Raw genomic sequence first — 24,623 nt, forward strand, 5'->3', positions numbered from 1 at the left:
TAGCGCCGGCGCAAAGTCTTAGCGCACGCCCTGCTGCGCGCGCAGATCATGACGTCATTTAATAGTGCAACGCCCTTTGTGCGCCCCAAACCGGAACTTCACTCGCGCCGGCCCATTGTGCGCCGGGCGGCCCGAGCGACTGTGAAGTGGAACGGTACACAGGCCAGCCGGGCCGCGGGGAGCGCAAATTAAAGGGCACTTACCCAGCAGTATAAAGGCCAGCCATTTTGCAGCATTCACTCTTGTGCAACGGTTTTTTGGACAGAGACCAAGGAGGAGAGTTTACTGGTTTGGACCAACACTTGGACAGGTATTTTTGGCTCAGGCCAGAGCTTACCAATTATCTTTGCCTTCATTCAGAGCTCAGTGTTTGCCAGCATATAATGGGGGCTGCATTGGGTGGCAACGCTGAATTTCAGCCTTATGCCAGAAGGGCTTACAGGCGCCGTGAGAGAGTGGCAGCCCTGGCTAGACGCAGAGGGGGCAACAGGCGTCGCCAACTGAGGCCTTACCCATGCAGGGTATACCGCCAGCAGACCTCCTATCTGACCATGTCTGCCGCGATGTGTGTTAGGAGGCTGCGATTCCGAAGGGAGGTGGTTGCAGACATCTGCCGGCTGCTTCAGAGAGATCTGCAGCCACAGCTGATGCGCAGGACGTCTCTGTCGGTGGCAGTGAAGGTGACGGTGGCTCTCAACTTCTATGCCTCCGGCTCCTTCCAATCCGCTACTGGGGACATCGCTAACATCTCCCAGTTCGCCGTGCATTGCTGCATCCGTCAGGTGACCGAAGCCCTTTTCAGAAGGAGACATCAATTCATCTCCTTCCCCATGACCCTGGACAAGCAGCAGCAGCGTGCAGTGGCGTTTGCAAGAATAGCGGGCTTCCCCATGGTGCAGGGCGCCATTGACTGCATGCATGTGGCTTTGCGGGCACCTCTTGAGCATGCCGAGGATTACCGCAACCGGAAGGGCTACCATTCCCTCAATGTACAGCTGGTGTGTGACCACAGGCAGCGCATCCTAGCTGTCAATGCCCGCTTTCCAGGCAGCAGCCACGATGCCTTTATCCTGCGACAGACAACTGTGGCTGACATGTTCCAGGCACAGCCTCCCCCAAGAGGATGGCTTATCGGGGACAAAGGCTATCCTTTGTGTACCTGGCTCATGACCCCGCTCCGCGCGCCCACGACCCCTGCTGAAGAGGCATACAACGAGAGCCATCAAGCGACGAGGAACCTCATAGAACAAACAATCGGCGTGCTCAAGCAATGGTTCCGCTGTCTCGATCGCTCCGGGGGAGCCCTCCAGTATTCGCAGGATCGAGTCTCCCAATTCGTCGTCGTTTGCTGCATGCTGCACAACCTGGCTATCCGCAGGACTCAGGCACTGCCACCTCACGTTGGACCACCACCTCAGGAGGAGGAGCAGGAGGAGCATGAGGACGACGAGGACGAGGAGTACCAGCCCAGGAGGGACGCACAAGGTCCAAGGGCCGCCCGTCGGCGGCTTATTGAACGTCACTTCTAGGCCCCCTGTCAGGGAATGGCTTGTGCCAATGATAGAACATGATTGCAGCCGCTCCGCAAGCCCTCAGCCGGTTAAGGCAACAAACACTTCAAAGATCAAACATGGACAATGTGAATAAATAAAATGCTTTATTGTACAAACTCTGGGCCCTTCCCACATGAAAACCAAAAACAGACGAAACCACCAAAAAACACTCAAACACATTACTCGCTCCCACAACCTGGAGAGGATTAACAAAATAGGGCAACTAAAATGGCCGTCATTCTCGGCCTTCGTCAAAAACAAACATCACATTATCGGCCTTCAAAAAACAAACATCCAATTCTCGGCCTCAAGAAACAAACACAAATGGCCACACATTCGACTATTTGGCCCGCTAGGGCGATGCCTTGGCCATCTTTGGGTGGCCCCTGCCCGCCCTGCTGCTCCGCCTCAAAGTAAGGCCATTGGCTGCTGCAAGGCTGGGGGCAGGCTCCTGAGGGGCACATGTCGTGATGGCAGAAGCCCTTGGGGGTCGGCCTAGTCGAGGTCTGGCCATCGAGCGGGCGGCTGTTGATTGCTGCAGCTGTGGCTGGCCAGCATCAGTCGCTGTAGCAGCTCCTGGCAGCTCCACTGGGGGAGTGGCAGTGGCGGCTGGAGGAATGGCGGCAAGCTGGCGGATGGCAGGCGCTCGCTGGTCGCCTGAGACACTGGCACTCGCCCGGGCCAGCACTGCAGCATGCGCACCAATCTGCCGAGGGACAGACCGCTGTGCTGCTGCAGCGCGCCGGGTGCCCTGGCGATGCCTGGCTGACACAGCGAGTGTGGCAGCAGTGAGTGCCCGTGTTGACCTGTTCACTGACGGCAGCAGAGTAGCCAGTGACTGGACGGCACCACTGATCACCTGGCCAGTCGCTGACAGATCTGCCCGGTATTCCGCCCGACTGGTGGCCTCTAAGGGCCCGAACTCGGCCACACTCCGAGAGAGGAATCGATGGACTCAGGCAACCGTGCCACTGCCGCCATGAGCTCCGTGTGCCGGCGCTCCGAGTCCGCGGACAAGTCTTTGAGGCGTTCCATCTCCTCGGCGAACAGCATCTCCTGACTGGAGGCTGGACTCTCCCTCTGGGGAGAAGGCCGCCGAGCTGGCCGACCCTTCCTGCGTTGCTGGAGGCCGCTGGGCCCAGCAATTGGACTCCCCTCCGACGCATCCCCCCTCTGGGGAGAAGGCCGCCGAGCTTCCACCCCCCTCCCGCCTTTCTGCAGCACGCAGGTCCCAGGAGCTCCCCTCCCCTTCGACACTTCCGCCACGCTGCCCTCCAGGGAAGACGTGTCCCCTACATTGGCCTGGGTGGCCGCGGCTGAGGGTTCCCCTGATGGGCCCCCTTCCTCTTGCTCCTCCTCCTGCTCCTCCTCGGAGGGTCTGTCACTGGCAAGCTGAGGGACCTCCTCTTGACCATCTGAAAGCAGGAAGGCACAAGAGTAGCTTTAGAGTGAGGAGAGGGCGTCAGTGCGGGATGCATGAGTGGTGGCATTCAGCGCATTGGTCGGACAGTGGCAAAGGATGTAGATCTGATGCGCAAGTGGGACGAGAGAGGTGCAAAAGGTGATGTCCTTACCATTGCTGCCCAGAACAGGGTCGGCATCTCCACATGCAACGGGCCCAATCACCCGGCCACCCATGAGGCGCTCCACGCGATGTTGCAGGTCGGTGAATGGCTGGATATGGGGTCGGCCTCCCCCGGTCGCAGTCCGGCTCTTGCAATTATTCGCCAGCTTGGCCTGCAAGAGAAAGGATGGCCTCTAAGTACAGTGTGTCGCCGTGATCTTGTGTGCACTGCCTCCCATGGTGGAATAGCTTGGCCAGTGTGTCACCATGATCTGGTGTGCAATGCCTCCCATGGTGGAATAGCTTGGCCAGTGTGTTAAGTGCAGAATGTGCAATTGATGCTCATGCCTGTCCCATAGCTGCTGGATGAAGGCTGGCCATTAGAGCTTTCAGGTCCCTTTGCCCATAATGTGAGGTGCACATGCAAGGATGAGGAGGTCATTGGAAAGGGTACTCACCCTGACTGCGTGTGAGGTCATTTAACTTTTTGCGGCATTGGGCACCGGTCCTGGGGACGTCGCTGTTGGCTGACAGCTTGCTGGCGACATGCCTCCAGGCTCTCCTGTAGACGCGGACCGTCGCCTTCTTGCCATTGTCCGGGTACAAAACATGGCGCCTCTTCTCCACAGCAGCAAGCAGCACACTCAGATCACGCTCTGAGAAGCGCTGCGCACGTTCACGGGCCTTCTCCATGTCTTCAGGCGCTATTTGGGTCCAGCAGCAGTGTTCAGGCCTAGCTGGAGGGCTCCACTATCCAGGGCGTGGCAGCAGACACAGTCGACCCTTCCCCCTTAAGAGCTGGCCGGCGCCAGGGTGTCTGCTGTCAATCACGAGATGGCTGCACCTGCGCTGCGCCCGGCCTCGGCACTATCGATCACCACCTCCGGCTTAGCGCCCAAAGAGAGGCGTCCAGCAGCAGTTTTAGCGCTCGCCCGAACTAGTAGGGTGAAGCTAATGAATATCGGAAAAGTAGCATAGATTTGGCGGCGGCCGCAAACTTTAGCGGACGCCCCACTTTAGCGCCCCAAAAGTGGCGTCAATGAATTTCTAGGCCGGTGTCTTTGACATGACTTTGCAGAAACTCCAACTCCTCGAGACTTTCCAATGGAATCTGCTCTTCGACAGTATTCCTCTCATCCTTTAATTCTTTGTTTGCCTTTTCCAATATTCCTTGTAGTTTTCTGGAAGTGTCTGAAACTTTACTTTGTTCCCCAACAACAACAATCTTGTCTTCTGTAGAACAGTAAAGGACATCAAAGCCAGGTGCCTTTAGTCCTCTGCTTTCGTTCTTCACTTTTTCCCACAAGTCTTTATCTGTTGGAAAGTCTCTGAAGTCAAACTTCCCGATGAATTTCCGAATTGCCTCTTCTGCATGCTTCTTCCAGTCCTTAGTAATTTTGTAGCACAACAATATATTTGCATCAAAAGAAGGCTTCAGAATCATTTGCTTTGAATTTGGAGAGTCTGTAAAGGTAATGTCACAATAAACATCCTTTGAAATTTCTTCTAACTCTTGGTTATAGAGACGAGTCTTCTGGATGTAGCTTAGAAGTGAGAGATTGATGCAAATGTCACATTGTTCAGGCTGTTTGATTTTCGGACCATTATCCCCATACAAAGATATTTGTAGTCCATGGTAGTAGCGACTAACAGTCAACTGAAGACCTTGTAGGGAATGTTCCCTTTCAGTGACTCTTTTTACCACTGCAAAAATACAATTGGAAGAAACCAAACAATTTTAGTGAGTAGAAATAGATGTATCTATTATCTATCTATTCCTGTGTCATAGTCCAGAATGTCGCACTTGTTACAGATGCAAAACAATCAGTGTTTTTTTAAGAAAAAGCCAGTCATTTCATGCCAGGCACTTCTTACCTGGAGGTTTGATCACAGGTATCACAGGAATGATACGGAATTATTGAAGGGAGTCCCGAGCAATGCCTCAATACTGATTTCTGAACTTTAGAGCACTGAGCTCCAAAGAATGATCGTTTACTTTGCGACTTTGCTCTCTGGCGAAGAGGACGGGGAAGGGCATGATTGGGGTCTTTTCAGATTTTGCAGGTACGGTTAAATTGAATCGGAGAAAGTGACGATCTGGATTCTTTTAGGCGTCAATCTGGTTCAACAATAATCGACTCGAACACTGTTTTCTCAAAGAATAGTCTTTTATTCTTTATCGGCCGAAGCACTCGGTTCTGCTTGACTACCCAGAACTCAGCTGAGTCTGGAATACCAGCTAGGAGCGAGAGCTACGGACTCCCAAAAAGTTACAGGTTATATACACTTCAAAAAGTACAAATTCATCAGTTACTACACAATTTCCCTTAGCAACACATTACCCTTCAATCACATTCTTTTGAAGACAACTTATCTATAATCTTATCACAACATCAAAGCCCATTCTTTTACGATCTGTCTTTTGATCTAACCATCGGACCTCAAGGGCCGGTGTTTGTTTACTATAGCCTAGGTCAATTTGAGTTGTCAAACCGTGATTGAGCACTGCTCAGATACCAATTGATTACCAAAGGACAGTTGACATTACATGACCTTTATTGTTCTACAATCTAAATTGTTTCAGAGCGGAACTGCCATCTCTGCAAACTGCCATGGTCTGCAAAGTAAGGCTGAAGTACCCCTTTCCGGTCTCACCTAAACTAAAAGCAATCATCCCTTACACGAAGCCATTTTGTGCCCATTCTATTTACACTGAAAGGTTCCAGACACCATTTTAATTCATCAGACTGTATTCCAATAAGGGGTACGTTTCCACAAAAGGTCTGACAGGATTCAAAGACTAATGGACAGATTTTAAAGAGGCAAAAAAAAAATGAATTTTAGGCAAATTTATTTGAATTGATGATAGGATTATGGAAGAGTACAAGAAGGGTGGTGAAATGGAAAGCCATGCAAGCTTTCAAAAAAGAATTGGATGAATTCCTATCAGGAAGCGAGTAAGGAAACTGATAGCACATTTAGGAGGGTAGGCTAGATTATCTCACATGTCAAACATAGTGCTGGTGGAGGTTTGCTTCCAAAACAAACCCCCATCCCCCATCACTAAGGTGTAATGATCAATAACATGTCATTCTATAGTGGACACTAGGTGGAGCCGTAGAGCTGTGTGGAGCTGTATATAAGACTACGCTACCCAGCTGTATATATATTAAGACTACATTACCCATGAGGCACTAGGCTACCCACAAGGCAGCAGTCAAGATGGAAGCCTCTACAGATACTGTACCAGTCCACATGTGCTCAATAAAGTAACTAGCAAAAGCTAGCTGTGTTCATAATAAGAATGTCTATTTATTAATGAACATAAGATAAGGTATGCTAGATGGCCTTTCAGAAGAACACCAATCACACAGTCGTATGCTTTCCCTGGTATTGCATCCAAATAAGCATGCTTGGATGATTAGCCACAGCTGCCACGAAGGCACCAACTATTTCTGAAGGCCCACAGAAGAAGGCATCTCAAAGGAAGAGTGTAGTGTATGTAACCTGTACTACCTTAAGAGGATACCTTAAGGTGATGGACTACTTTTTGATGGCTCCTGTACATTGTAGTACCGGTGGTGACCACACCGGTAGATAAACCCTGCGGAGCAAAGTGTATCTCAGTTCAGCCCTGACCCTCAATCACTAAAGACCTGTTTACTTACTTCTGTAGTCTGTGTCCTGTTATTCAGTATAACTGCATTTGAAAACACAGATTCAACAATCTTTTTTTTAATTAGTTTTGTGGGATGTGGACGTCGCTGGCAAGGCCAACATTTATTGCCCATCCCTAGTTGCCCTTGAGAAGGTGGTGGTGAGCCGCCTTCTTGAACCGCTGCAGTCCGTGTGGTGAAGGTACTCTCACAGTGCTGTTAGGTAGGGAGTTCCAGAATTTTGACCCAGCAACGATGAAGGAACTGCGATATACTTCTAAGTCAGGATGGTGTGTGACTTGGAGGGGAAATTGGAGGTGGTGGTGTTCCTATGCGCCTTCTGCCCTTGTCCTTCTAGGTGGAAGAGGTCGTGGGTTTGGGAGGTGCTGCCAAAGGAGCCTTGGCGAGTTGCTGCAGTGCATCTTGTAGATGGTACACACTGCAGCCACGGTGCGCTGGTGGTGGAGGGAATGAATGTTTAAGGTGGTGGATGAGGTGCCAATCAAGCGGGCTGCTTTGTCCTGGATGGTGTTGAGTTTCTTAAGTGTTGTTGGAGCTGTACTCATCCAGGCAAGTGGAAAGTTTTCCATCACACTCCTTACTTGTGCCTTATAGATGGTGGAAAGGCTTTGGGGAGTCAGGAGGTGAGACACTCGCCGCAGAATACCTAGCCCCTGACCTGCTCTTGTTGCCACAGTATTTATGTGGCTGGTCCAGTTAAGTTTCTGGTCAATGGTGACCCCCAGGATGTTGATGGTCGGGGATTCGGCGATGGTAATGCCGTTGAATGTCAAGGGAAGATGGTTAGACTCTCGTTTGTTGGAGATAGTCATTGCCTGGCACTTCTGTGGCGCGAATATTACCTACCACTTATCAGACCAAGCCTGAATGTCATCCAGGTCTTGTGGCATGTGGGCATGGACTGCTTCATTATCTGAGGAGTTATGAATGGCGCTGAACACTGTGCAGTCATCAGCGAACATCCCCATTTCTGACCTTATGTTGGCGGGAAGGTCATTGATGAAGCAGCTGAAGATGGTTGGGACTAGGACACTGCCCTGAGGAACTTCTGCAGCGATGTTCTGGGGCTGTGATGATTGACCTTCAACCACCACAACCATCTTCCTTTGTGCTAGGTGATGCGCTACATCACTCCCAAGTTCCAGCATAGAGACTGGCACCCCAGCTGTGTTAAAGAGAGAGTTAGAGCGGTGTATGTGGTGAAGCACCCAACACAGTGAGCAGCAGCAGCTACTGGTAGGGAGAACCCAGGAGATAGCTTGCTGGAGGGCAATGTCCTCTCCTCGCTCTGCTGAAGGACAGAGATGCGGACTTCTGGGACTCAGCAATAAGGAGAAAACTGCTTGCTTCACACAAGCAACTATATTGAGTATTTCAAAGCCTGACAAGGAGTTTCACAACCCTGGCTGAAAGAGGAGTCTGCTTCTAGCCTGTGTGGTGTCAGCTTGTGATGGCCACCTCCAGGGATGCTGTAGCCTGGCCACTGCATCCTGTGGAGCCCGGCCCTCACAACAGGAGTCAATGTTCACAGCCTTTGCAGCGTTGGTGGAGCTCGAACAGCTGCTACGCAGACTTTGAGTCAAACCTGTGCTCCGCCTTGGAGAAGCTGATGCCCACCTTTGAAAGACTGATGGAACAAATGGATAGAGGCTTTCAAGGCATCTTCTGCAATCTGCTCTCCCACAGATCAGTGGAAGTGAGGAGCCTCAGCTCCATGGGACTGGCAGTGATGCAGTGGAAACGACACACATTGCCCTATGTTGGCATGTCTGCACATCTGCTCCCTCGCCACCTCCTCTACCAATACCAACCATGGTGTCAAAAAGCCAGCTGGGCCAGACTGCCCCGGCAGTAGCCAAAGTGCTGCAGTCTGCAGACGGCTCTCAGAGGTTCGAGCTCTCAGAAGTCGCCAGCCACAAGGATCTCAAGGGTTCCACCACATGAGGAACAGCAGCCTTCCACCAACTCTCTGAAGCCACTGGGGGAGCACCTCGTAGGAGTAGCAGGGTTAGTGAACCTTTGCTTCAAAACGCTCTATGATGTTCCTGTTGGTCCCATGGCTCTGATTGTACCTCTGTTACTCAGGCATGGTGGGGTTATGGAATGGTGTCATCAGCCATGTGTAGGGGGTAACCCTTGTCCCCCAGCAGCCATGCACTGCTGTACTTGGATGGGGGGGTAAGTGGGTGGAATATGAGTGTCACAGAATGAAGGCATCACACACCAGTTGAGGGAGATGAATTCCTTCTTGTTGACATAAGCTGCTGGTTCATCTTCTGGTGCCCTGATAGCGACAGGCGTGCAGTCTATTATGCCTTGGACACGAGGGAAGCCAGTCGCTGCTGCAAATCCCAGAGCTGCCTCATTCTGGCTGTTGGCGTCCATTGGGAAGGCAATGTACTGCTCTGCTTTGGCAAAGAGGCCATTGGTGACCTGCCAGATGCAGCTGCACACTGAGGACTGGGAAATGCAGGTGATATCCATTGTAGCAGCCTGGAATTTAAGGGAGGTGGTGACTTTGAGAGCTGGTGGCAAAGTACAATCCTGCAACAACAGCCTGGCGAAGCACAGCCTCCTCATACACTGCTCCTCAGAAATAAGAGACCAACTGATTAGAGATCCTTGCCGTACAGATCCCGTGGACTAAGTAAGGCCTTTTACGAGCAGATCCTCCTCGCCTGCTGTCTTCTAACAGGCCCACCTCCTGCATTGTCCTGCTGTCTTCTAACAGGCCCACTTCCTGCATTGTCCAGCTGTCTTCTAACAGGCCCACCTCCTGCATTGTCCAGCTGTCTTCTATCAGGCCTACCTCCTGCATTGTCCTGCTGTCTTCTAACAGGCCCACCTCCTGCATTGTCCTGCTGTCTTCTAACAGGTGTCCCTCATGCATTGCCCTGGTTGTGGAGGCTGCTGTTGCTGCTGCTCCTCTTCCCCCAACTGCTCATCCATCCAAAGGAAAGAAGCACAAACATCACCCATGATGAGCAACGAGTGCTTAATCAGGGTAAGTAAGGGGGACAAACATCAGATCAAAGCAAACAGGAAGAACAGAACTGCCTTGGAAATGCACTACTCACAATAGCACACAGATCATAAAGGCCTGAGTGCCTGCAGGCGAGTGCCCCGTTAAATCTAGCTTCCAGTCCTGTCAGTCAGTTTGTGAAGCCAATCCCACTGGGCTTCAATAGTTTGCTTCTGGGCTGGTCGTCTGAGTCAACTCCGGAGCTAAAATGGCGGTCGGCAGGTTTCCGGTCGGAAAGGGCGGTAAGCTGATTTTCCCGATTTTAACCGCTCACCCACCTCACTCTCGTCGGGCGTATTGGGTTAAAATCAGGGCCGTAGATGGATATTGTGAAGATTAAACTTAGAAACAATGTGCTGGAAAGATAGCCAGCAGGAGATAAATAAATTATAACGTTTGAATTCTTGAAATACATCAATATTTTTCATTAAAAAATGAAATACTGTACCCTCCTGATCTTGAAAACGAAGAACAGCTGTCCTTTCAAATCTTTTGATAGTAATTTCTGCGATTTCCCCACCACCGCTGCGTTTGGTATTTGAAAAGTACAATCCCAGGACTTCATCGGTCAGACTAGGATCAATTCCTTCTATCTGCACAGTATCTGTCTTCTCCAGACGGTGGGCAGTGATAACATTGTTGTCAAATGGCTTCTGACAACAATTCTGTAGAAAGGAGTTGGCACCTAAAAAAGCAATGTAAGGGAAAATTCTGTATTACTGCACACGGGCACATTAATCACAAACGTCAATACAGGCCTCAGTGAAACCACTTCATTCAGTTCCACACATCAATCAACATGGCTTCACCCCCAAACATACAAATAAATGAACTGCTGTTTGCTAAAAAAAAAATTAGAAAAAATAAAGTGTGAGAATACCAACCTATATCAGTTTCAAATGTGACTGCCACTGTTTCACCATCTTGCAGAGGTTCAATATGATGCCCTGTGTTGTTGCTGAGGCTGTCAACGTACAGAGAAATATGCTCTAACCTCGAGTTACCATCAAAACCTCTCAGAAGAAATTTTCGGGGCTCGTAATTTTCCTCTTCTTTATCTTTATCATATAATTGCACTTTCAGAGTTTTGCCCCCAGCCTTGTGCTGCTTTTGTGAAATAATTTTTTCCAGGTCTGTAAACATAAACCAGAATGGCAAGATAATCAGTCAGTCAAATGTATCTATATATGAACCTTACATCACTTAGAGTACCCATCACAGCCATAGCGCTCTTTAGACATCGTGCAAGTCCAACCGCTTTGACAAAATTACTCACTCTATAACCTGATGTAATAGGCAACAAAGAATAGGTTAGCAATTGTGTTACAACAGCACACAAAGGAATTTTGCAAAAACTCATCAATCCAGTGTGCTACCAGTGGAAATTAAGTCACTAAGTTCGAAGGTTTACTGTGTTCACTATTTGAATTGAAATCGTAAATCCCTTCTTTACCTATAGGATTATGATATTCGCAACAAATAGTGAACTAAGGAAGGTTCCCTCATAAACTCTCAATCTCACTCATCCAGCTCTTGAGCATGGCTATAGACAGTGAAAGAATTGGTCAGGTGTGTTGCTCTGAGATTGGAGCCTTGCGTACAAAGCAAGTTCTGATGAAAGATCAATGACCTGAAACCTTAAATCTGATACTCTCTCCACAGATGCTGCCTGGCCTGCTGAGTATTTCCAGTGTTTTCTGTTTTAGTACAAAGGAAGGATTGTTTTCCTCCTGGCCTGTTGTTAAAACTGACCTGAGAATGTGTGGTGTGATGCCGAGTGTCAAAAGGGGGAAAATGATACATCACCTTAGCTTGATGAGCACAAAAACAGCAAGTTTTATTATCCCTTCTTTCCGGTTGTGTAAATAATGTAATTGTGGCTATCCTAATGGCTTGTGGAAGAGAATATCATGTTTTGGGACTTTTGATCGATTTTTCTCAGATTTTGAGACTGAGTTATGATTAAGAGTTGTGCTTTAAAACAAAGTGAATTGAGAAAGATTTAAAAAGAAATGGGTAATGGCTGTAGACATTGAATAATGTGTATTAAGGATAGATGAGCCAGACTGGAAGATCTCACAACTCACCGTCTATCTCAAACTGATACATTCGGGATCTGTTGTCTCATCCCAGGCCTGTTAGCCAGGACGGCCAGAGACATTAAGCAATTCATCGTCTCGACTGTGGTGGCCAAACAAATATCCATTGAAATGAGGCCCAAACCCAGAAATGATTCAGGCCTCCCAACACCAGCTGACTTTGCACCTGTCACAGGTGGAAGTCAAAAATCATCCCGTTCCCCAACCCCAGTTATATGCAATTCACCCCTAGGTTGCACTATCATAGAATCATAAAATGTTTACAGCATGGAAGGAGGCCATTCGGCCTGACGAGCCCGTGCCGGCTCTCTGCAAGAGTACTTCAGCTAGTTTCACTCCCCCTCCCTTTCCCCGTAGCCTACAAATTTAATTCCTTCAGATATTTATCCAACTCCCTTTTCAAAGCCGTGATTGAATCTGCCTCCTCAGGCAGTGCATTCCAAATCTTAACCACTCGCTGCGTAAAAAAGTTTTTTCTTACGTCGCCTTTGGTTCTTTTGCCAATCACCTTGATATACCTATCAATTCATCCAATGAAAAGCGACGAGTTAAGAAAGTAACTATAGGTTTTTATTGGCTAAATAACAGAGCCCACCCTCGTGGGTGATCGGATCCAACAAGGAGGAATACCAGCCAGTCGACCACCTTTATACCTGGGCAGGTAGGTGGAGCCATGGGCGGAGTCAGCAGTGGTCAGCCCAGGTGTAACAGCGTGACAAGAGGCGACCTCGTATAGTGATACAACAGTGTGAACAGTGATAACCATAGAGTAACGATATAACAGTGATAACTATAGTGTAACGATAGTGAACAACAAAAGTGGTTTACCACATTCACCCCTTGTTTAGATTTGAGTCCGGCGGGGTGATGTGTACTATCAGTTCTGGTATGTCAGTCTGTCCGGAGGCCTCGTAAGCCTTTCCGATCGTCGCAGCGGCGGTGTTGCATTCTCCGGTGGTGATGCTGGTGTCTGCGTGGTCGGCGAGGGCTCGTGGGGTTCCGGCATGCCGTCTACCTGAGCTGGAATCGGGGGGGGGGGGTGAAGGTGGTGTCTCCAGAATGCCCGAGGGTGCGAGGTCTCGCAAGGGGACTGTGTCCTCCCGCCCGTCTGGGTATGCCACATAGGCGTACTGAGGGTTGGCGTGCAGGAGGTTCACCCTCTCGACCAGGGGTTCCGTTTTATGGGCCCTCACGTGCTTTCGCAGCAGGACGGGCCCCGGAGAGGTCAGCCAGGTTGGTAGTGTGGTTCCCGTAGTCGACTTCCTGGGGAAAACAAACATTCGTTCATGGGGGGTGGCGTTAATGGCAGTGCAAAGTAGTGACCGGATGGAATGCAGCGCTGCCGGGAGGACTTCCTGCCAGCGGGAGGTTGGGAGGCCCTTAGACTTTAAGGCTAAGAGGACGGCCTTCCATACAGTCGCGTTCTCTCTTTCCACCTGGCCATTCCCTCGAGGGTTGTCGCTGGTGGTCCTGCTTGCAGCAATACCTCTTGCTAGTAGGAACTGGCGGAGTTCCTCGCTCATGAAGGAGGAGCCCCGGTCACTATGTATATAGTTTGGGAACCCGAACAAGGCGAAGAGGTCGTTCAGGCATTTAATGACCGTGGTACTGGTCATGTCTGGGCAGGGGAAGGCGAAGGGGAAACGGGAGTACTCATCAACAATGTTGAGGAAGTACACATTACGGTCAGAGGACGGGAGGGGCCCCTTAAAATCGATGCTCAAGCGCTCGAAGGGGCGGGTGGCCTTGATCAGGCTTGCTCTGTCCGGCCTAAAGAAATGCGGTTTGCACTCGGCACAGGTCTGGCAGTTCCTGGTCATGGTCCTGACCTCCTCGATGGAGTAGGGCAGGTTGCGGGCCTTAATGAAGTGGTAAAGTCTGGTGACTCCGGGGTGGCAGAGGTCGTTGTGGAGGGTCTGAAGTCTATCAATTTGCACGTTGGCGCATGTCATTCGTGATAGAGCATCAGGGGGTTCGTTCAGCTTACCTGGCCGGTACAAGACATCATAATCATAGGTGGAGAGTTCGATTCTCCACCTCAAGATCTTGTCGTTCTTGATTTTACCCCTCAGCTTGTTATTAAACATAAAAGCGACCGAACGCTGGTCGGTGAGGAGGGTAAATCGTTTGCCTGCCAGGTAGTGCCTCCAGCGTCGTACAGCCTCCACAATCGCCTGGGCCTCCTTCTCGACCGACGAGTGTCGGATCTCAGGGCCCTGTAGGGTCCTTGAGAAGAAGGCCGCCGGTCTCCCCTCCTGGTTAAGGGTAGCGGCTAGGGTGAAGTCGGATGCATCGCTCTCCACTTGGAAGGGGATGGACTCATCCACCGCGTGCATTGTGGCCTTAGCAATGTCTCCCTTAATGAGGGAGAAGGCAGCGCACGCTTCCTCCGTAAGGGGGAAGGATGTGGACTTCATGAGGGGTCTGGCTTTGTCCGCATAATTGGGCACCCATTGGGCATAGTAGGCGAAGAGCCCCAGGGTTCTCTTCAGCGCCTTTGGGCAGTGGGGGAGGGGTAACTCCATGAGGGGGCGCATTCTTTCGGGGTCGGGGCCGATGAGTCCGTCCTCTACTACGCAGCCGAGGATGGCAAGGCGTGAGGTGTTAAACACACATTTCTCCTTATTGTAGGTGAGGTTCAGCCGTTGGGCCGTACGGAGGAATCTCTCCAGATTAACATCATGGTCCTGCCGGTCGCGGCCGCAGATGGTGACGTTATCTAGATAGGGGAACGTGGCGTGCAGCCCGTTCTGGTCAACCATCCGGTCCATCTCCCTTTGGAAGACCGAAACCCCGTTGGTGACGCCGAAGGGAACCCTAAGGAAGTGGTAGAGGCGGCCATTCGCCTCGAAGGCGGTATACTGGCGGTCCTCAGGGCGGATAGGGAGTTGGTGGGAGGCCGACTTAAGGTCGATGGTAGAGAATACTCGGTATTGTGCAATCTGATTGACCATATCAGATATGCGGGGAAGAGGGTATGCGTCCAGCTGGGTGTACCGGTTTATGGTCTGGCTGTAGTCGATGACCAGGCGGTTTTTATTGCCGGTCTTAACGACCACGACCTGGGCACGCCAGGGGCTGCTGCTCCCCTCGATGATGCCCTCCTTCAGGAGACGCTGCACCTCAGAGCGAATGAAGGCTCTGTCCCCGGTGCTGTACCGCCTGCTCTTGGTAGCGACGGGTTTGCAGTCGGGGGTGAGATTAGCGAACAGGGAAGGTGGCGTGACCTTGAGGGTGGATAGGCCGCAGGTGTTACGCGGTGAGCGGTTTAAAGGCTGCTGGTTGTCGACTGTGAGTGGGGGGAGGGGTCCGCCGTATGCTAGAGTGACGCTTTGGAGGTGGGATTGGAAGCCCAGCCCTAGTAGGACGGCAGCGCAGAGCTGGGGGAGGACGAGGAGTTTAAAATTTTTATACTCCGTGCCCTTAACCGACAGGGTCACGACACAGTAGCTGCTGATGTCTGTGGCGTGGGACCTCGATGCCATCGAGATCCGGTTGCGCGTTGGCCGGACAGTGAGGGAGTAGTGGCTCACCGTGTCTGGGTGGATGAAACTCTCCGTGCTTCCGCTGTCGAACAGGCAGGTCGTGGCGCGGCCGTTTACTTTGATGTCCATCATGGACTTGGACAGGTGGTGCGGGCGGGCTTGGTCCAGTGTGACGGAGGCTAGTGTGTGGCTCAGCGAGCTGCCGTAGTCTGCGGGTGAGGCGGTGGTCGAGTCCGGAGGCGAGGTGGCGGTCGAGCGTGGAGGGTAAAATGGCGGCGCCCACGAGGTTGGACAAAATGGCGGAAAAGATGGCTGCCCCCACAACTCACATGAGGCACTGCTGGTGTCGGTTGCCTGGATCAAAGATGGCCGCCCCCATGACTCACACGTGGGGATGCTGGCATCTGTGGCCTTGATGGAAGATAGCCGCCCCCACAACTCGCATGAGGCACTGCTGGCCTCTGTTGATCTCTGTTGGCCTCTGCAGGCCTTAGCAAAGTGGCATTTCTTCAGGCAGCTTGAGCACGTCGCGTTTCTTGCTGGGCAGCGCGCCCTAGGATGTTTCGCCTGGCCGCAGAAGAAGCAGCCGGCGGCCCGATCGCGGGGTTCTGAAGTCGCAGCCGGTACCGGGGGTGGCGGTCCCGATCGGGTCCGGGACGCCGACGCAGAGGTAGGTCCCAGGGGCGGCGCTGCGAGGGGTATCGCGGTCGGGGTCGGTCCCGAGTCCCAGGGTCGCAAATTACTGTACCTGGAGTACGCCTCGAGGTCCCGATGGGCCACTTCTAGGGAGCGAGCGAGGGCTGCAGCTGTGTTCAGGTCAAGGTCCTTTGCTTCAAGAAGTCTTTACCATGCGTAGTCGGACCGCAGGCCTTTCATGAAGGCATCGCGGACATTATCTTCAGTATTTTCTGCCGCTGATACCGCTTTAAATTCACAGTCCCTGCCGAGTGCTTGTAGCACCCGTAAAAATTCATCTACCGACTCTCCTGGCTGTTGCGGGCGGGATCTTAGGATGTGTCTGGCATACATGGAGTTTACCGGGCTCCGGTACTGTTGTTTCAGCAGGTTGATGGCGGCTTCGTATGTTTTAAGGTCCCGGATGAGTGCGAATACTTTAGGGCTCACTTGGGCGGTCAGAACTCTTAGCATGGATTTCTGAGGCACGCCGGATTCTCCCAGGTAGGATTCGAAACAGCTCAGCCAGTGTTCGAAGTCGAGGGCTGAGTTTGCTGCCTGTGGGTTTAGATCCAGGTACGGTGGTCGGAGGGCTCGCAGCCAGGCTGGCTGCTGTGGCTGTTGTAGCTGGGCGTCTGGCTGGTCGCTTGGCTGGTCGTTTGACTGGTCGTTTGACTGCTCAAGTGTCGACATTTTAAAATTTAGCCAATAAAATTGATATACCTATCAATTCATCCAATGAAAAGCGACGAGTTAAGAAAGTAACTATAGGTTTTTATTGGCTAAATAACAGAGCCCACCCTCGTGGGTGATCGGATCCAACAAGGAGGAATACCAGCCAGTCGACCACCTTTATACCTGGGCAGGTAGGTGGAGCCATGGGCGGAGTCAGCAGTGGTCAGCCCAGGTATAACAGCGTGACAAGAGGCGACCTCGTATAGTGATACAACAGTGTGAACAGTGATAACCATAGAGTAATGATATAACAGTGATAACTATAGTGTAACGATAGTGAACGACAAAAGTGGTTTACCACACACCTTAAATCTTTGTCCTCTGGTTCTCAATCCTTCTGCCAATGGGAACAGTTTCCCTCTATCTACACTGTCCAGACCCCTCATGATTTTGAATACCTCTATCAAATCTCCTCTCAATCTTCTCTGCTCCAAGGAGAACAACCCCAGCTTCTTTAGTCTATCAAAGTAACTGAAGTCCCTCATTCCTGGAATCATTCTTGTAAATCTGCAAATTTTGAAATTGTGCCCTGTATACCCACATCCAAGTCATTAATATATATCAAGAAAAACAGTGGTCCTAGAACCGACCCCTGGGGAACACCATTGTATACCTTCCTCCAGTCCAAAAAATAACCGTTCACCACTACTCTCTGTTTCCTATCATTTAGCCAATTCCGTATCCATGCTGCCACTGTCCCTTTTATTCCATGGGCTTCAACTTTGTTGGCAAGCCTATTATGTGGCACTTTGTCGAACGCCTTTTAGAAATCCATGTACACTACGTCAACTGCATTACCCTCATCAACCCTCTCTGTTACCTCATCAAAGAACTCAATCAAGTTAGTTAAACACGATTTGCCTTTAACAAATCCATGCTGGCTTTCCTTAATTAATCCACACTTGTCCAAGTGACTGTTAATTTTGTCCCTGATTACTGTTTCTAAAAGCTTCCCCACTACTGAGGTCAAGCTGACTGGCCTTTAATTGCTGGGTTTATCTTTACACCCTTTTTTGAACAATGGTGTAACATTCACAATTCACCAATCCTCTGGCAACACCCCCGTATCTATGGAGGATTGGAATATTATGGCCAGTACCTCCGCGATTTCCTCCCTCAATTCTCTCAGCATCCTAGGATGCATCCCATCCATTCCTGGTGACTTATCTACTTTAAGTACAGCCAACCTTGCTAATGCCTCCTCTTTATCAATTTTTATCCTATCAAATATCTCCACTACCTCCTCCTTTCCTATGTCTATGGCAGCATCCTCTTCCTTGCTGAAGACAGATGCAAAGTATTCATTTAGTACCTCAGTCATACCCTCTGCCTCCATATAAAGGCATCCTTCTTGGTCCGCAATTGGCCCCACCCGTCCTCTTACTACCCGTTTACTATTTATATGCCGACAGAAGACTTTTGGATTCCCTTTTATGTTGGCTGACATTCTATTCTCATACCCTCTATTTGCCCCTCTTATTTTCTTTTTCACTTCTCCTCTGACCTTTCTATATATAGCCTGATTCTCAGATGTATTTGCAACCTGACATTTGTCATACACGCTCTTTTTCTGCTTCATCATATTCTTTATCTGTTTCGTAATCCAGGGAGCCCTGATTTCAGTTACCCTGCCTTTTCCCCATGAAACATAGAAGATAGGAGCAGGAGTAGGCCATTCGGCCCTCGAGCCTGTTCCGCCATTTAATGAGATCACGGCTGATCATCCAAATTCAGTACCCTGTCCCTGCTTTCTCCCCATATACCTTGATCCCTTTACCCTTAAGAAATATACCTAACTCCTTCTTGAATATATTTAATGAATTGGCCTCAACTGCCTTCTGTGGTAGAGAATTCCACAGGTTCACCACTCTCTGGGTGAAGAAATTCCTCCTCATCTCTGTCCTAAATGGCTTACCCCTTATCCTTAGACTGTGACCCCTGGTTCTGGACTCCCCTGCCATCGGGAACAGCCTTCCTGCATCTAGTCTGTCTAGTCCTGTTAGAATTTTATAGCTTTCAATGAGATCCCCTCTCATTCTTCTAAACTCCAGCGAGTATAAGCCCAATTGACTCAATCTCTCCTCATACGTCATTCCTGCCATCCCGGGTATCAGTCTGGTGAATTTTCGCTGCATTCTCTCCATGGCAAAAACATCCTTCCTCAGATAAGGCAACCAAAACTGCACACAATACTCAAGGTGTGGTCTCACTAAGGCCCTGTACAACTGCAGCAAGCCATCCTTGCTCCTGTACTCGAATCTTCTCGCTATGAAGGCCAACATACTATTTGCCTTCTTAACCGCCTGCTGCACCTGCATGCTTATCTTCAGTGACTGGTGCACAAGGATACCCAGGTCTCGTTGCACTTCCCCTGTTCCCAATCTATTGCCGTTCAGATAATAATCTGTCTTCCTGTTTTTGCCACCAAATTGGATAACCTCGCATTTATCCACATTATACTGCACCTGCCATGAATCTGCCCAATCACCCAACCTGTCCAAATCATAATGGAGTTTCTCTGCATCCTTCTCACAGCACACAAGCCCACCCAGCTTTGTATCATCTGCAAACTTGGAGATATTACATCTAGTTCCCTCGTCTAGATCATTAATATATATTGTGAATAACTGGCGTCCTGGCACCGATCCCTGCGGTACCCCACTAGTCACTGCCTGCCACTCGGAAAAAGACCCGTTTATTCCAACTCTTTGCTTCCTGTCTGCCAACTAGTTCTCTATCCAAGTCAGTACCTTACCCCCAATCCCATGTGCTTTAACTTTGCACGCCAATCTCTTATACGGGACCTTATCGAAACATAGAAACATAGAAGATAGGAGCAGGAGTAGGCCATTCGGCCCCTCGAGCCTGCTCCACCATTCAATGCGATCATGGCTGAACATCCAAATTCAGTACCCTGTCCCTGCTTTCTCCCCATACCCCTTAATCCCTTTAGCCTTAAGAAATATATCCAACTCCTTCTTGAATATATTTAATGAATTGGCCTCTACTGCCTTCTGTAGTTTGAGAATTCCACAGGTTCACCACTCTCTGGGTGAAGAAATTCCTCCTCATCTCTGTCCTAAATGGCTTACCCCATATCCTTAGACTGTGACCCCTGGTTCTGGACTCCCCGACCATCGGGAACATCCTTCCTGCATCTAGTCTGTCTAGTCCTGTCAGAATTTTATAAGTTTCAATGAGATCCCCTCTCATTCTCCTAAACTCCAGCGAGTATAAGCCCAATCGACCCAATCTCTCCTCATACGTCATTCCTGCCATCCCAGGTATCAGCCTGGTGAATCTTCGCTGAACTCCTTCCATGGCAAGAACATCCTTCCTCAGATAAGGCGACCAAAATTGCACACAGTACCCAAGATGTGGTCTCACCAAGGCCCTGTACAACTGCAGCAAGACATCCTTGTTCCTGTAGTCAAACCCTCTCGCTACGAAGGCCAACATACCATTTGCCTTCTTAACCGCCTGCTGCACCTGCATGCTTACCTTCAGCGACTGGTGCACAAGGACACCCAGGTCTCGTTACACTTCCCCTTCTCCCAATCTATTGCCATTCAGATAATAATCTGCCTTCCTGTTTTTGACACCAAAGTGGATAACCTCGCATTTATCTACATTATATTGCATCTGCCATGCTTCTGCCCAATCACCCAACCTGTCCAAATCATCCTGGAGTTTCTCGGCATCCTCCTCACAGCACACACGCCCACCCAGCTTTGTGTCGTCTGCAAACTTGGAGATATTACATCTAGTTCCCTTGTCTAGATCATTGATATATATTGTGAATAGTGTAGAGTCCGCGCCTCAATAATACACGGACTGCGGGAGAACAAATAAACAGGTATTTTACTGAACAGAGAGTAACGTCAGACTGAAGTACAGAAGCCTGCTAGGGCTTTTTATACAGGGGTGGTCACTGCCGGTACTGCAGTATAAAATCAGTTCTTCTCTTAAAGGTACATACACAACAAATAGCTGGGGTCCTGGCACCGATCCCTGCGGTACCCCCTTAGTCACTGCCTGCCACTCGGAAAATGACCCGTTTATTCCAACTCTTTGCTTTCTGTCTGCCATCCAGTTCTCTATCCAAGTCAGTACCTTGCCCCCAATCCCATGTGTCTTAACTTTACATGCTAATCTCTTATGCGGGACCTTATCGAAAGCCTTTTGAATGTCCAAATACACCACATCCACTGGTTCTCCCTTATCTATTCTACCAGTTACATCCTCAAAAAATTCCAGTAGATTAGTCAAGCATGATTTACCTTTTGTAAATCCATGTTGACTTTGTCCGATCCTGTCACTGTTTTCCAAGTGCTCTGCTATTACAGCTTTTATAATGGACTCTAGCATTTTCCCCACTACTGATGTCAGGTCTATAATTCCCCGTTTTCTCTCTACCACCTTTTTTAAATAGTGGGGTTACATTAGCTACCCTCCAATCCATGGGAACTGTTCCAGAGTGTATAGAATTTTGGAAGACGACCAGCAATGCATCTACTAATTCTAGGGCCACTCTCTTAAGTACCCTAGGATGTAGATTATCAGACCTTGGGGATTTATCGGCCTTCAATCCCATCAATTTCCCTAACACCATTTCCCTACAAATACTGATTTCATTCAATTCCTCCCTCTCATTAGACCCTATGTTCCCCGACATCTCTGGGAGGTTATTTGTGTCCTCATCCTAGTGGGAATGTACCTCAACTATACCTGGACTATTTTCTCTTTAAAGGCAGCCCATTGTTCCATTACAGTTTTGCCTGCCAATCTTTGATTCCAGTTTACCTGGGCCAGATCCGTTCTCATCCCAGTGAAATTGGCCTTCCCCCAGTTAAACATTTTTACTCTAGATTGCTCCCTGTCCTTTTCCATAGCTAATCTAAACCTTATGATACTATGATCACTGTTCCCTAAATGTTCACCTACTGATGTTTCCTCCACTTGACCTACCTCATTCCCAGAACCAGATCCAGCAATGCCTCCTCCCTTGTCGGGAGTTCTGGTCGCCACACTATTGGAAGGATGTGATTACATTGGAGAGGGTGCAGAGGAGATTCACCAGGATGTTACCTAGGCTGGAGCGCTTCAGCTATGAAGAGCGACTGGACAGGCTGGGGTTGTTTTCCTTTGAGCAGAGAAGGCTGAGGGGGGACCTGATTGTGGTGTACAAAATTATGAGGGGCATAGATAGGGTAGATAGAAAGGAACTTTTCCCCTTAGTAGAGGGGTCAATAACCAGGGGGAATAGATTCAAAGTAAGGGGCAGGAGGTTTAGAGGGGATTTGAGGAAAAACATTTTCACCCAGAGGGTGGTTGGAATCTGGAACTCACTGCCTGAAAGCATGGTAGAGGCAGGAACCCCCACAACATTCAAGAAGCATTTAGATGAGCACTTGAAACGCCATAGCATACAAGGCTACGGACCAAGTGCTGGAAAATGGGATTAGAATAGACGGGGCTTGATGGCCAGCATGGACATGATGGGCCAAAGGGCCTCTTTCTGTGCTGTTAAACTATGACTCCATGACTCCCCAGCCAGGGGAAATATCCTCCCTGCATCTACCCTGTCAAGCCCTGTCAGAATTTTTTATGTTTCAATAAGATCACCTTTCATTCTTCTAAACTCTAGAGAATATAAGCCTAGTCTGCTCAATTTCTCCTCATAGAACAATCCCCCCCATCTCAGGAAGCAGTCTGGTGAACCTTTGTTGCACTCCCTCTATGGCAAGCATATCGTTCCTGAGGTAAGGAGACCAAAACTGTACACAATACTCCAGGTGTGGTCTCACCAGGGCCCTATATAATTGCAGTAGGACATATTTACTCTTATACTCAGACCCTCTTGTAATAAAGGCCAACATACCATTTGCTTTCTTAATTGTTTGCAATACCTGCATGTTAACTTTCAATGATTCGTGTACAAGGACACCCAGGTCCCTCTGAACACCAACATTTCTCAATCTCTCACCATTTAAAAAATACTCAGATTTTCTGTTTTTCCTACCAAAGTGGATAAATTCACATTTCTCCACATTATATTCCATTTTCCATGTACTTGCCCAGGTAACATCCTGGTGAATCTCCTCTGCACCCTCTCCAATGCAATCACATCCTTCCTATAGTGTGGCGACCAGAACTGCACACAGTATTCCAGCTGTGGCCTAACTAGCGTTTTGTACAGCTCCATCATAAGCTCCCTGCTCTTCTATGCCTCGGCTAATGAAGGCAAGTATCCCATATGCCTTTTTAACCACCTTATCGACCTGTCCTGCTGCCTTCAGGGATCTATGTACATGCACACCAAGTTCTCTCTGATCCTCTGTCCTTCCTACGGTCCTACCATTCATTGTATATTCCCTTGCCTTGTTAGTCCTCCCAAAATGCATCACTTCACACTTTTCAGGGTTAAATTGCATTTGCCACTGTTCTGCCCATCTGACCAACCCGTCTATATCGTTCTGTAGCCTAAGGCTTCCCTCCTCGCTATTTACCACTCCACCAATTTTCGTTTCATCTGCCTCCTGCCACTAAGCCAATTTTGGATCCAATGTGCCAAATTGCCCTGGATCCCATGGACTCTTACCGTCTTGACCAGTCTCCCATGCGGGACTTTGTCAAAAGTCTTACTGAAGTCCATGTAGACTACATCAACTGCACTACCCTCATCCACACACCTAGTCACCCCCTCGAAAAATTCAATCAAATTGGTTAGACATGATCTCCCCCTAACAAAGCCATGCTGACTAATCTTGATTAATCGTTGCCTCTCCAAGTGGAGACTAATTCTGTCCCTCAGAATTTTTTCCAATAATTTCCCTACCACTGATGTTACGCTCACTGGCCTGTAATTCCCTGGTTTATCCCTACTACCCTTCTTGAATAATGGTACTACATTGGCTGTCCTCCAGTCCTCTGGCACCTTCCCTGTGGCCAGAGAGATTCTGAAAATTTGTGTCAGAGCCCCTGCAATCTCCTCCCTTGCCTCACACAGCAGCCTGGGAAACATCTCATCTGGGCCTGGGGATTTATCCACTTTTAAGCCTGCTAAAACCACTAGTACCTCCTCCCTCTCAATACTAATTTGTTCAAGTATATCACAATCCTCCTGCCTGATTTCTATGCCTACATTGTCCTTCTCCATAGTGAACACCGATGCAAAATATTCATTTAAAACCTCACCTACATCTTCCGGCTCTATACAAAGATAATAATAATAATAATAATAATCAACTTTATTGTCATTGTTAGTGTACAAGTCCACTTTGGTCCCTAATGGGCCCTATTCTTTCCCTGGTTATCCTCTTGCCCTTAATATACTTATAAAACACCTTGGGATTTTCCTTTATTTTGCCCGCCAGTGGTTTTTCATGCCCTCTCTTCGCTCTCCTAATTTATTTTTTAAGTACCCCCCTGCACTTTCTATACTCCTCTAGGGCTTCCATTGTTTTTAGTCCTTTGTATCTGCCAAAAGCCTCCCTTTTTTCCCTAATCCATTCTTGTATATCCCTTGACATCCAGGATTCTCTGGGCTTGTTAGTCCCACCCTTGATCTTTACGGGAACATGTTGGTATTGTACTCTCTCTATTTCCTTTCTGAAAAACTCCCACTGCTCTGATGTGGATTCTCCCACAAGTAGCTGATCCTGGTCCACTTTGGCCAGATCCTGCCTTATCATATTAAAATCGGCCTTCCCCCAATTTAGAACATTTATTTCCGGTCCCGTGGACTAGAACCAGGGGTCACAGTCTCAGAATAAGGGGTCGGCCATTTTGGACTAAGATGAGGAGAAATATC

The 24,623-nt window shown here is 49.3% G+C and overlaps 1 protein-coding gene across 1 annotated transcript in view; it reads right to left on the minus strand.

Moving 5' to 3' along the window:
- The window catches only part of LOC147120594 (uncharacterized), a 93,994-nt gene that overhangs the window by 43,349 nt on the left and 26,022 nt on the right, over positions 1-24,623 (minus strand). The window contains exons 5-7 of the mRNA XM_085984237.1: positions 10,701-10,949; positions 10,265-10,501; positions 4,176-4,821 (exon numbers count right to left, since the gene is read on the minus strand). Of these exons, the coding sequence (XP_085840363.1) occupies positions 4,176-4,821; positions 10,265-10,501; positions 10,701-10,949 (1,132 nt within the window). The remainder of the gene's footprint in view (positions 1-4,175; positions 4,822-10,264; positions 10,502-10,700; positions 10,950-24,623) is intronic.

The sequence above is a fragment of the Somniosus microcephalus genome, chromosome 4 (genome assembly GCF_052327205.1).
Source record: "Somniosus microcephalus isolate GS21.2 chromosome 4, FLI_Smic_1.0, whole genome shotgun sequence".
In the NCBI taxonomy this organism is placed as follows: Eukaryota; Metazoa; Chordata; class Chondrichthyes; order Squaliformes; family Somniosidae; genus Somniosus; species Somniosus microcephalus.